At 35.5% G+C, this 14745-nt stretch overlaps 1 protein-coding gene across 2 annotated transcripts; it reads left to right on the forward strand.

Annotated features, from left to right (window-relative positions):
• Positions 1-8308: 8308 nt before the first annotated feature.
• LOC123211715 (pentatricopeptide repeat-containing protein At2g13420, mitochondrial-like) lies at positions 8309-10736 on the forward strand. 2 transcript variants are annotated; one of them, XR_006501459.1, is made up of 3 exons: positions 8309-9991; positions 10146-10284; positions 10372-10736. XR_006501459.1 is itself a non-coding variant. In XM_044630567.1 (2 exons), exon 1 carries the CDS (start codon positions 8395-8397, stop codon positions 9970-9972), a length of 1578 nt encoding a protein of 525 aa, XP_044486502.1. In that variant the 5' UTR covers positions 8309-8394; the 3' UTR covers positions 9973-9991; positions 10146-10736. The 2 variants fall into 2 exon arrangements, 1 of the variants encoding a protein (XP_044486502.1); XM_044630567.1 differs by having other exon boundaries at positions 10146-10736.
• Positions 10737-14745: the final 4009 nt, after the last annotated feature.

Raw genomic sequence — 14745 nt, forward strand, 5'->3', positions numbered from 1 at the left:
TTATCCATGGGTTATAGTCCGGGTTGGGTGACCCGGTTGACTAAATGGGTTAACCCGTTGATCGGTTTGGGTCTTGACCAACCCGTTGATCGTCGATTCGGGTATTCGGGTTTTCCCAACTCGATTTTGACCTAGAATCGCGTGATGAACCCTAAATCTTCTGTCCGTCTAATTGGCCATTTTCCGATGATTCTACGACGACAGAACCATAGGGCTTTTGAAGCCCAGGAAACGCAAAGTCTAATCGTTCCATTTTTCGGCACCATCGGCGTCGGAAACCATCGAAATGGCGAGCAAGAAAGACACGCCTTGTGTCTCAGATTTGGGTCTATTTCGATCGATTCTGGCATTAATTCAAGCCAAATTTCAATTTAAAACATGTAATATTAATCCTAGCATTCATTCAACATGTTTCCCAACACCAATTTCATGCAATTTTGGCTGAATTAAATTCGTCCCCAAAAACAAAATTTTAAACAAATTTCTATATACAGATTTTAATTCGTATATTATACGCAATATCAATCACAGAAAACATATCACATATGTATCCTAGGTTTTGATACCAATGTTAGAAACAATTAAACATGCCAAGATCCAAATTCTGTGAAATCTGTAAATAGAATTTGCGTACCCGTTTATCTGTTCGATGAAGCGTCTTCAAATTCCACGCGAGGCGTTGACGTTAGTCTGTTTCCACGACGCCATTTGCTTACGTACCGATTTCCATTTGGGAGATTGATTTACTGTGCGTATTCGTTTTGGTAGGAGAGAAAAGCTCTCTGTATAAAATAGTATTCTCTCCTTACATCACCATTTCATTATCATTCATCATTTTTTTTTTTGGGAGGCAGTTAAGACCTTTTTATATAAAGGTCCAACCGTCAATAATCGCCAATTGGGTCGGGTCGGGTCGGCCCGTCATGGGTGGACCCGGATCCAATAGACATTTATGATAGCTAGAATCTGTGGCCACAGTGGGATAAGGTTGTTGTCTAATCCATGTTACTCATTGATGTATATTAGTTTATACCAAAGAACTATTGAGATTGACACTTTTTTATATCTTAGCCTTTAGAGATATTGGTTGACGAAAAGATTGAAATGCATATAATTGTGATGTTGTAAAAGCTTAAAAAATGTCTATTAACACGTTGCCATCAAAGTGGCCATAATGTTTTACTAAAGCCAATCTTGGTTTGTGTCTAAATTCAACCTAAATTTAAACACTACCAATTTGATAGAGAGTTTATAGGTCACATACATATAAGGGTTGATTCAAATATAGAGGTGAGAATTATTCAGTGATAATCCTAGTATTTAGAGAAGGAGAAAATCTGATTGACCACGTTTTGACTAAGTCAAACTTGATATGCATGGTGTTAGGTGGCACCATGTAATATAATAAAAGCATAACACAGTTGGATAAAACCTTGTCCAATTGTGTAAGGCTTAAATTAAATAAAAATGTGGCATAGTTGGAAAAAAAATTTGTCCGACCATGCAAAGTTTGAAAATTTACGGCATGCCACCCACACAAGTTATGAAATATGTCAGTTGTGCATGCTTACATGTTAGCTCTATATGTATGTTGGTGGTGTTGAGTTTGGATGAAATCCTTGTCATACTCTAGTAGCTTCATGTGAAGAAGATACACATAACAGAAACTAGCCATAAGATTTATGTTTTCTCTCATTCTTCATGTGAACATAGATAATCGAGAAAAGAAACTCTAGTAGCTTTTTCCCTATATTACCTCTTACGTGTTTGTGCTCCACATGGATACCAAGTCACCGTCTCTTAAAGGTTGGATAACATTCAGTCTCAAGCTTCATGAAGGTTTAGAGGAGCCATCAACACAGGTATAAACCTAAAATACCTTATAAGTGTTTTGCATATTCATGAATATATGTTCTAAAATGGGAATCTTAGTTAAGGTTTTAGAAATCTTTGATTTTAAATTTTTAATTCCATTATGTTGCCCGTTATCGGCTTCTTGAAAATCCTACAGTAACAACATGATTACAAATCATCTTTACTAATTTTAATTCAATTTTGATTAACCCTAGATACATGCAATAATATATATAATTAACCAAAACAAACTGTAAGTAGATTTTTCATGAAAAATATGCTAAAAATTAGCTCTGATACCACTGTTGGGTTTTCAAGGCACCAATAACTGACAACGCATTGGAATTAAAAATTTTAAAAATCAAAGAATCCTAAAACCCTAAGCAAGATACCTATTTTGTATATAAGATTCCTAAACATGCAAAACACACATAGGGTGTTTTAAGATTATACCTGCATTTTCACATAACTTGAGACAGAACGTAATCCTTCAAAAAGCAACGACTTGTTATCCATGCAGAGCATAAAAAAAAGAAGAGACTTAAACAAAAAGGTTACTAGGTCTTTTGATTAGAAATTTGTGTTCACGAGAATGAGATAGAACTTGCTCGTGATGGCTATGGTTTATAGAAAAATAAATTCATACACTGTTTCATGAATGCATGCCCTTTTATATAGTTTTAGGATGACAAGCATGATTGAGACAACTTAATGGCATGGTTAATATGTTCCCAATCCATGTGCATAGTCACCTCCACAAGTACGAAATGGTCAACACACCTTATTTGTAGGGTTTCAGTTGGTTCCATATATGTGGAATGGTCAACATCCATCCTACCAAGGACCACAATTGACCATGCTTCATGCATGGCCATGCATTTTGTCAAGACATGGTCAAACTAGGCTTTCAACCCTTTTGGACAAGCCTAGTCCATTCGTGGTTTCTCTTTTGTCCCTAAACACTAGGATTATCAACAAATAATTCTTAGCTTTGAGTTTGAATCATCTTTTTTGATTATGTTACTCATTTGAAAATAGACTAAGATTGGCCTCTAGCAAGGTGTCATGAACACTTGGATAACAGAGTGTTAGAAAACATCTCTTAAGCTTTTATAATATTATAATTACATAAATGCAATCTTTTTGTCAACCAATATCTCAAAATGTTGAGGCATAGAAGTGTGTTTATCTCAGTGACTCCTCGATATGAATTGATACATATCAATGACCAATAGAGATCAGGTTACAACCAAATCCCACTATGTTGACAAATTCAAGCAATCATAGATGTCATTTAGTATTTTTATGTAAGATAAGAATACTATTAGGTTAAGACATGAAATTTAATCTTTTTGTCAACCAATATCTCAAGAGGTTGAGACATAAAATGTGTTTTTCTTAGTGAATCCTCAATATGAACTGATACATATCAATGACCAACACAAATCAGGTTACAACCAAATCCCACTATGGCCACAAATTCAAGCGATCATGGATGTCATTTAGTATTCTTATGTAAGATATCTTTTGTTATGCTCACAAATGATAAATCTTTTATCGATCAACCATAGCCTCCTTATATCTCACGATATGGTCAACCACTATTTTTATGGTTACCTTAGTTACAACAACAAATTGAATCCTTACACAAGATGGTCTAACAATCTTAAGTTAAAGGATCACATGCACCTATGGTGTTCAAAAGATTTATTTCATAGACATTAGAGCAACAATCCATATGGATATCATTTGGTTAAGTTAGTCTAGTTGTAATATTTACAAATTTATCCAAGGTTATTATTGTCATTTGGCTTTAAGTACAACTAATTATGTTGGATTATATCGTATGTGAAATTAAGCTTACACAATCGTGTAAGAAGGCCACACACTTGTGTTTTGATGGCAAGGGTAAAATAGTTTTTTTCTATTTGATGTTTGATAATTGGTGAAGGGTGGATGACATGCACGCTTGTGTATAAGTAGGTACATACTCGTGCATGGTTAGTGTGCATGAATTTTGGATAAGGATACATATTACAGAGATTTCAAAATGTGCAATTAATGGGTAACGACATATACACCTATGTGTAAATAGTAAACACTAATGTGTGACATTATTTTTGGAAAATAAAAAAAATGTAAACACATTTTGGCTAATAGATGCACAATATTTTCTTATAGAGATCAAAGAGTTGAGAGAATTTTGAGAGAGCTTTAAAGTTTTAGATGCAAGAGGAAGCCTTAAGAGGTTAATCTAAGCCACGTGAAGATTAGATTAGCATCATCAGAGGATAGGTAAGTCGGTGTCTCCTTTGTTTCTGTTTTGTTAAACATGATAGGGCATATGACTCTTACTTTTGTATGTATATAATTAAGTTATTGATTGGCACGTGATAATTCTAGAATATGGGATAATAGTTTATATAGTTGCTTGTTATTGAGTTATGAAATTGTTAACCATGGATGGTTGAGAACTTTTGATTAGAAGTTGATTATTAATTATGTTTTTAGCATGGATATTCTAGACTTGTAAACTAGTACCATTTTAGAATAGGTTGAAGAGGATTAATGGACTATATTCTTATGACTCTACAACACTTTGCATCAATGTAATGTTGTGAATGAATGGGTAACCAAGTTAAGTGATCAATCATGCAAAATTATGATGAATTACTATGCTTGGAATTGTTACTATTATTACATGATAGTTGTGTAATGCTTTATTGTCAAACAGACATGATTTAAGGTAGTTGGAATAAGTTGTATGACAGTAAAATCTAGGAAAGAATACAAAGAAGTCATTTTCCTAGTTTTGGAAATTCAATGATACATGCTTGTGTGTTTCTTGGCACACACTTATGTGCTTTTGGGGGAATTTCTCCCTATGTTATGTTGAAGCCACAAGAGTGTGGATTTAGGAATAGACACACACTTGTATGGTATGGGACACACGACTGTGTACCCTACCCTAAAGTTGCATACCAGTGTGCCTAGTTTTCATGCTTATGTGGATGAAGTAACATACCCCCATGTGTGATGGATATGTACCTGTGTACATTTAGGGAAACTTAGGAATAAAGATACATAGAGTTGATAAAGAATATATGTAGTTCCAATATGAGTATATAGGTTTAAATTTAACTAATTTACTCTATAAGAGAGGCACATGAGGAAATATGATATAAGATCCTAATGAAGGGTATATAAGAAGGAAAATATATAAGTGTGTCAGACTATGTGGAATATGGCATAAGAGATGGATTAGGTATACTCGATTATGTGGATAACAACACAAACCCCGATTGTATAGTTGTGAGTCAAAAATTGGAAACAATGTACTAAAATTTTCTAACTTATCACTGAGTTATGTGGAGTATAATATATCATCGAGCTATATGTAGAGTGATTATGCCACCAAGCTAAGTGGATAAGATATGCCCGATTATATGGATAACAACACAGACCTTAATTATATAGTTGTGAATCAAAAATTAAAAATGATGTACTAAAATCTTCTAACTTATCACTGAGTTGTGAGTAGTGTAACATATCATCAAGCTATATGCAATGTGATTATGCCACTAAGCTATGTGTAGTATGGTCATGAAAGCATCAAAGCTAGTCTATGTGACCATGATACCTTTAGCTAATTATGCAGCGACGTAGGGTGCCTTAGCATCTAAGATGCTCATGCACACACTAACGTTGGACATCTTAACATTTGGGATGTAGATACGATATTGGGAGAGGCTTGGGGTTTTACTCCCTTACAATAATTTATAGCTCGAAGCTCGATCAACATTTGTAGTGGGTATACCTTACAATTGACATTAGGGATGTCTTATTGCTTTCACTTATCATTTCGCATTAGTCATTTGGGATGACATTGTTGTTGAAGATTAGGCGCTAGACATCGAGATAATTTGACTGGGCATTAAAGATGCTGGAGAAACATACGTGATACTACAAGGGAATTGATTAGAGGATGCATATGAGATTGGGATTATTTGTGATACGTATACATTATTGAATATTATAGGGTCAAATAGTTACTGAATGTGTTTTACTTACCGTATTCCTTTGTGGTTTTACAAGTAGGTTTGTGAGGTAGCTTAAGGCAGAGGCATTTTGCATAATGTGTTGTATTTGTGTAATTGAGTTTATTCGTGGTATTCATTCGCTCTATTTTATAATTTTGGATTGGCCAAAGGATTATTTCCCACCCAAACTATGCTGAATTCTCAAAGTTTCCCCCGTTAACTTTCAAAATACTATTTACCCACTATGGCTAATTAAATTTAACAGAACCCTAACCTCTGAAAATTTAATCTCATTTTCCCCCCTAAAAGTTTAAAACCTAACATTTTATCCCCTAAGCTAAGTTTGAAAAGATCACATTTCCCCCTTAGGGTTTAGTTTCAAAACCCGTTCATTTTATCCTACGCCATTGTCGACCGTCTCTCCCTCTCGACGGTTTCTTTTCCTCCAACGGCCCGCCTCAACTCTACCACAACCTATCTGACACTAAGAGATGTCGTCTGGGAAGATGACTGTTTTCCTAGATGAAGACAACTTGTCTTCTCAGATGATGTCTCTTGGTGCCAAATGAGTTAGGGGTGGAGTTAAGGTGGACAGTTAGAGGATGGGAAACTGTCGAGAGGGAGAGATGGTCGACGATGGCGTCGGAGAAACTGAACAGGTTTTGAAACTAAACCTTAGGGGGGCAATATGATTTTTTCAAACTTGGTTTAGGGGAGAAAAGTTAGTTTTTCAAATTTAGGGGGGAAATGAAATCATATTGAAGTTTATTTTTAATATTAAATATAAAATGATGATTTTATTTAAACAATCATGGGTGGATAAATGAGATTTTCAAAGTTAACGGGGGGAACTTTAAGAATTCAGCATAGTTTGGGTAGGAAATAGTCCTTTGGCCTTTTGGATTTCATAAACTGACATTAGTATTATGTTTTATATGAATTATCACACTTTTTGGGGGATTGTAGGAGTGAATTGTTTATCATGTATGTTTATTATCTCTACTGTGAGTCTAAGTGCAAAAGTCTCAAGCTAGCACATCTTTTTGGATACATATTCTAGGTAGGGGTATGTGTTTGAAAAAGGGTGTTATACTAGTGACATGTTAACAACATGCACCAATGTGTTGCACTAAGTTGTCTTCAAATAACTTTGACACATGAGAATTATCGCCACCTTTCAGTGGGGTAGCTCAATACTATGATAATCTTATCAAAATTACAATTACAATTACAAATATCAAATGTGATTGACTCTAAGACACCTACCTAATAAAACCTTGGATTGATAATTCTATGGATTTTGTATTGGGTTTACCTATGTCCAAAAAGGACTGAGATTTTGTATTTGTTGTTGTTGACAGGTTTCCAAAGATGACTCACTTCCTACTATGTCACAATACTGATGATGCAACAAATTTTGTTGATTTATTCTTCAAAAAGGCTGTGCAACTTCATGAAATGCCAAAGACAATAGTTTAAGATAAAAATGTGAAGTTCCTAAGCTACTTTTGGAAAACTTTATAGGGAAAGTTAGGAACTAAGCTCTCATTTTCTACTACTTGCCATCCATAAACTGAAGGGCAAACAAAAGTGGTCAATAGGACTTTAACTACATTGTTGCATTCTATAATGCAAAAGAACTTGAAGAGTTGGGGTTGTTTATTGCATGTGGAGTTTGCTTATAAAAAGAGTGTACATTCAACAACAAATTCCTCTCCATTTTAGATCATTTATAAGTTTAATTTGTTGACTCTATTAGATTTAATGCTATTACCTATTGAGGAATGAGTAAGCATAGATACAAAAAAGAAGGTTGAATTTGTTAAACAACTCCATAAAGAGGTTTGACAACACATAGAAATGAGAACTAAACAATATGCAACTCAAGCTAATAAAGGGTATAAGAAAGTGGTATTTGAATTGGCTCATTGGGTTTGGGTGCATATATGTAAGGAAAGGTTTCCAATGTGAAGGAAATCTAAACTGCTAGAAGATGAGCCATTCTAACTGCAAGTATAATATTAGTGTTATATTTAATGTTTATGATCTTTCTCCTTTTTTTATATATAGGTGATAATTTGAGGATAAATTCTTTTAAGGAGAGGGAGAATTATGGAAATCAAGGTAACAATTATGAAGGACAACAAAACAACTCTAATGATCCTTTGCACATCAATAATGGACCAATGATAAGGGCCAAACCTAAGACGATGAAAAAAGTGTAAATTGGGTTAATCAAAGATATTTGCGCCAAGAGACATGGGTAATAAAATTAGGAAAATCTTTCAGTTTATACATGTAGATATTTTTGTCAAAATTAAGATCATTAAATTAATTTCCCTTTTCAAGTGAATTTTTATTTTGCAAAATCTTTGGATGTCTTGTTAATTATTAAAACCCCGAGGAGGAAATGGAAAAACCCGTACCACAACCACATCAAGTCTTCAAGTGGCCAAAATTCTTGCAAACACTCAGACTCCAACTAACCGTTGTGTCTGAAATGGCGCTTCGAACTCGAATTCTTAGTCCCTTCCTATCATTCCGAATCTTCTCTCCTCTCCTTTCTCTAAATTATCCGAACCTCTTCACCACCCAAAGCGATGCCGTACCGACCCTCGACCTCCCGAAACTGGAGCCCTCAAACGACGCCGATTTGCTCTCCCAAATCCTACTGACGCATCACAACCCGTTCCACGCCATGGAGTCTTCTCTCCAACTCCACGGAATCTCTCTCTTTCCTCACCTCCTCAACCAAACCCTACTCCGCCTCCGACACTCTTCCAAAATTGCGCTCGCCTTTTTCCACTTTTCCCAATCTACCCCTCCCCATGCTCCTGCCGCACCCTCATCGTACAACCTCATTATCGACATCCTCTCTAAAGTCCGGCAATTCGACATAGTTTGGCAACTCATCCTCCAGATGGACCAACAAAACATCTCTCCCATCTCCTCCGCTTTTTTTATTTTAATCCGCCGGCTCATTGCTGCCGGCTTGACTCGCCAGGCTGTTCGAGCTTTTGATGATATGAAATGCTTTGTAGAGAAGAATGAAATTGATGATGAAGTTGGTTTATGTTTCTTGCTCGACACGCTCTGTAAGTATGGATATGTGAAAGTGGCTATTGACGTTTTTTATAGGAAGAAACATGAAATTAGACTGAATGTGAAAATGTACACGAGTTTGATATATGGGTGGTGTAAAATCAATCGAATTCACATGGCAGAGAGGCTTTTGAATGAGATGATTGAGCAAGGGATTGAGCCCAATGTGGTGACTTACAACGTGTTCCTAAATGGGGTTTGCAGGAAGGCGAGTTTGCATCCGGATGAGAGGTTTGAGAGGACAATAATGAGAGCGGAGAAAGTGTTCGATGAAATGCGTGAGAGAGGGATTGAACCGGATGTGACGAGTTTTTCGATTGTTTTACATGTGTATAGCCGGGCGCATAAACCCCAGTTGACGATGGATAAGTTGAAGTTGATGAAGGAAAAAGGAATTTGTCCTAGCGTTGTAACTTATACTTCTGCTGTTAAGTGTCTTTGTTCATGTGGGAAACTAGAGGACGCTGAGGATTTGCTTGATGAGATGGTGAGGAATCGGGTAAGTCCTTCTGCGATGACTTATAATTGTTTCTTTAAGGAGTATAGAGGAAGGAGAGATGCAGATGGTGCGTTGAAGTTGTATAGGAAGATGAAGGAGGATGGCTTGTGCGCACCGAGTGGGCATAGTTATAATATATTGTTGGGGATGTTTATGAAGTTGAATCAAATGGAGATTGTGAAGGAGATCTGGGATGATATGAAAGGAAGTGGGGTAGGTCCAGATTTGGATTCTTACACCATGATGATTCACGGGTTGTGTGAAAAACAAAAGTTGAAAGAGGCTTCTCAGTTCTTGGTTGAGATGATAGAGAAGGGGTTGCTTCCTCAGATGGTTACTTTCGAGACCCTTTATAAGAGATTGATACAGTCTGGTATGTTGAGAACTTGGAGAAGATTGAAAAAGAAGCTTGATGAAGAGTCCATAACATTTGGCTCAGAGTTTCAAAATTATCATTTAAAGCCATATAGGAGATGATGCATCATCAAACACTGAGGTACCCTTCAACTTTTAGTTCCATTTTTTTTTTAAATGTAACTTCATATTGAATTCTGGTGTAATTTAGTTGATGAATGATCTAATAGGAATTGACTATACACAAGTTGATTTATTTATGGCTACGGCATTTTGTATCCCAAAATTTCATGCAGTTCTGTGGATGAGACTCTTATTGGTGGTCATTTATTGAATCGAGGGCTGCAATTGATGGAACTGGGTTCAATGTTCAAGTAGCTTTTTCCCATAAGAGGTCTTGTGGCTGCTATGTAAAGGTTTCAGAACTAGATAAAGGTTATGCATCACCATATATTAATTTACTTTATGCTAAATTTGAACCGCAACTGAATAACAGGCTTATGTTTGTGAAATACTGTACAGAATCTTAGATGACCAGCATCTCAGTTTAAAGGGGAAGATCAGATTTGTTCTGGCTGCACAGCAGTGGAAGATGAACAGTATTAGAAAATAAATCTACTGATCGATTTACCTATTGTTTGTGAGGTTGCTCAACTATTTATTGTATTGATTGTTTTTCTAGTGGACCGAGTAGACAGTGCAGGCTGTCAAAATTCAAAACCTGTCATCAGTCAGTGAGCCATTTGCCGGATAGAAAATAGAAATGCTTCATTGAATTATAATTTATGAGGTAGGTGCTATGACTCAAATGAAATGGAAATACGAGGTAAACTAAATTTCTTGGGTGAAAAGATTGATGGGAATAATAATGATACTCTTCTCGTGAAGCCCTGTTATTCTGTATACTTTCTTCAAGCTGTCTGGAAGTTTAACGAATGATAATTTCCATTCAATTTTTTCTTCTAATTTAATATTCTATTAAAGTGGTCATTCTTCTGGCCACAATATTGGCACGCCCTTCAGATAATCCATTTATATTCAAAATCAATTAACATGCCAGGTTATCAGCTTTCATTTTCAATGTTTATCAGTGGATAATTCCTTTCAGTATCAATATTGAGATTCGCTTTCTCGGTCATTCAATAAATCGGAGCTGAAATTACTGAACGAATATGTCTAAATGTGAGTTGAATCAGAACTAAAATTCATGCTCTTCTTTAACATAGAAGTCCTGAGCCTTGGACATGATTAAACTTTAGAATGTTAATCTTGAATGGATTTTTCTGTGCAAGTGCATATTAGGGGTGTGTATAATTCGGTGTAAACTGTAAAACCGAATCAAATCGTTTAAAAATTATAGTTTTGTTTGGTTTACTTTGTAAAATAATTGGGTTTAGATTATAAATTTCCATAATCTTAACATTACAATAAACGAGGACACTTGTAATGATGATGAAATTGTCATAGTGTTGAGTAACCCCACCAAAATTAGCGATAATTCTCACGTGTCGAAACTGTTATAGATAGTTTGGTGCAACACTTGAGTGCGCATTATAGACGTGTTTATAGGATTGACCCGACTAGAGGATATCCATATGGATGGTTGCTCTAATGTCTATTGAATAAATCCTCTAAACACCATGGGTGTCTGTGATCCCTTAACTTGAGGTCACTAGTCCGTCTTGTATAAGGATCGATATGATTTGATGCTATCTAATGTACCATTGTAATTGGGATAACTATAAAGGTAGCAATTACCCATATCGTGAGATACATGAAGGCTATGATTGATTGATAAAAAATTCGTCACTCTTAAGCATAAGAGAAAATCTCACATGAGAACACTGAAAGACATTATAGCTGCTTAAATCTATGGCCATAATAGGATGAGGTTATAGCTTAATCCATATTAATCATTGATATATGTCAATTCATATCAAAGAATCACTAAGATAAAAATAGACCCATTTCTATGTCTTAGCCTTGAGAGATATTGGTTGATGAAAGAATTGAATTGCACGTAACTATGATATTGTAAAAGCTTAAGAGATATTTGTTGACACTCTGTCGTTTGTGTGACCATGATATTTTGCTAAAGGCTAATCTTGGTTTATGTCCAGATTCACCTTGATTTCTGACACTATTGATTTACTAGAGAGCTTATGGGTCACATATATAAAGGAATTGAATCAAACTTAGAGGAGTGGATTATTTGTTGACAATTTTGGTGTTTAAGGTTGAGAGAGAGATCACGAATGGATCAGGTTTGCCCAATGGGTTAAGAAGACTTAGGTTTGATTATGTTTTGACCAAGTGTCACTTGTGCACTCGGTATGATGGTGCCAGCCATGCAAATGCATGATGTCGGCTAACACTATGAAATAAAGCTTATCGATTAGCACATTTAAGTATGCTAGTTGTGCAAGTGTTGAACCTTATTGATTGACATACTTAAGTGTGCTAACCGTGCAAGTGAAATATGTTGGCTAGGCATTTTACATGCTAGTTGTACAAGTGTGTTGACTCTATCGTGTGTACTTGGAATTTTATATGTACTCAAACGCCTACACATATAAAATGAAAGACATAAATTTTTTGCTAAATACACAATATACACAAAGTGAAACCTAACTACCATTTCTATGTTTTCTCTTCGTCCCATGAATGTCGAGAATCCTGTCAAGAGCCAAAGCAGCCTTTTCACCTAGATTTCCTCTACTTGTGTATGTTTTTTACATAGATACTAAGACACTGCCTTTAGAGGGTTAATAACGTTCAGTCTCATGTCACATGAAAATTTGGAAGAGCCATCTACACTGTTATAAATCTAAAACACTCTATGAATGCTTTGCATATGCATGAATATATATTTTACAATTGGTGTCCTGGCTAAGGTTTTTTAGGCTTGTTTAATTTTTAAATTTCTAAATTTCATTGTGTTGTCAGTTATTGGTACCCTAAAAACCCTACAATGGTATCAGAGCCACCATTTAGCATATTTTCATGAAAATATATACTTGCTATTAGTTTTGATTGATTTTATATGTTGATTGCATTTAATCGGATTAATCAAAGTTGTTAAAATTGATAAAGATGATTTACAATCGTGTTGCTGCATGATTTGTTAAGTATCATATATAGGGCTGGATTCGAGCCGAGCCAAGCTCGGCTCACAGCCAGCTCAGGCTCGGCTCGTTTATTTATGGGTGGCTCGAGTTCAGCTCGAGCTCGACTCGAGTTTGGCTCGTTTTCGGTTTGGCTCAGCTCGACTCGATTCGGCTTGTTTTTCATTATCAAAACGACATCGTTTTTAATGTATATGGATCAAAACGACGTCGTTTTGTATAAAAAATTTTGAAAAAAAATCTACCAAGCTAGCTCGAGCTCGGCTGGAGCTCGATCGAGCCTAGCAGAGCCCGGCTCGTTTTAGGTTCGAACTAAGCCGAGACGAGCTTGAGTTGGCTCGGCTTGAGTCCAACCCTAATCATATATAATAAAAATTGTGTTAAATTGTTGAGTGACGATTTTTTGAATTTTGTTTGAGTTTTACTGATATTGTAGGTTTACGTTTTGGTTGAAAGACATAGGTTTCGTGTTGTTGCACAAAATTGCCTTTGAATCTTGTTGATTACATGATCCAAGGGTTATTACAAGTGAGTATGAGTTGTATTCCCTCACCCCGATGATAGGCCTTCTAAAAACTGAGAGGTTTTTTGGACCTTTTATTGTTGAAAAACCCAGAAAGCCAAAACTAGAATTTAAAGCATAATGCATGACTTGACCAAAAACTATTTCATGGTGTCTTGGTATGGTGAATGTGGCATGGTTGCACAAATTTTTATCTAACCATGTCTATCTTTTAGTGCCTTAGCACCATGTGATTTGCATGGCTGGACAAATGTTTTTTGTCCATCCATGCCTCTTTCTTGGTGCTTTGCATGGTTGGACCAATTTTTGTCCAACCGTGATCTATCTTTGCTGCTTGCCACCTTGGTTTTTCTAGTTGTGACTCTAACCGTGCAACATTCTAGAATTTTAGTGAATTCTAGATGCATGATTGGATGTCATACTTGCATGTCCGAGAAAGTTGAAATTATAAGTTAGTTTAGTTTTGTCAAATTCAGACTGAACAAAGATTTTCTTGAGATTTGGTGGTTGGATGCAATATTGCAAAACTTCAAGATCAAAATGTCTATGTATAGATTTTTGCATATATAGAGGGAAATGTTGGTAGAGAGTAACGTCAAGAAGAACGGTAATCAGAAAGATGAAATATAGTTTTTGGGGTGTAAGTGTAATGTTTCAAAGTTTGATAGGGGCGATTGTTCATTCTTAAATATAAAACCCCTAAAACAATACATAGTGGGGGTGAAAGATTAATTTTTTAAATTAAGATAGAGAGAAAATAGTTAGTTTTTAAAACTAAAAGGGAAAAACATTAATTTTTATTTATTTAAATAAAATATCTAAATAATGATTTTACCCTTGACTGTGGTAGTCAAAACTAATGGATAGGTGCGCATTTGGGTTTTCTAAAGTTAGAGGGGGTTACTTGGGTTTTCACTATACCTTGGGTGGGAATAAGTCTTTTAGCTTTATATAAAATTACCGATTCTTTTATCTGTAAATTATAGATCACATAATCATTATGTCACAACGTGTCGATCAATTTTCAAAAGAGAAAATAGGCTCACAAGAAGCAATTTCATTAATTGGTACAAAAATTTTTAGATTATTCAGCATTACGAGAAAAGGTTATATATCCTTGAGTGGTCGTTGCCCCTTAAGTCTAGTCCTCATACTAGCTAGGAGGAAATAAATACTTTTAATAAGTAGTTTGATGACTCTGTAAAAGTTCAATGTCTTATGCTAACTTCCATGTTATTTGAGCTTCAG

Source organism: Mangifera indica, chromosome 1 (assembly GCF_011075055.1).
Source record: "Mangifera indica cultivar Alphonso chromosome 1, CATAS_Mindica_2.1, whole genome shotgun sequence".
Taxonomy (NCBI): domain Eukaryota; kingdom Viridiplantae; phylum Streptophyta; class Magnoliopsida; order Sapindales; family Anacardiaceae; genus Mangifera; species Mangifera indica.

Excerpts from the sequence above, each read along its gene's own strand:
- LOC123211715 (XM_044630567.1), top strand. The coding sequence starts at position 8,395 with ATGGCGCTTCGAACTCGAATTCTTAGTCCCTTCCTATCATTCCGAATC.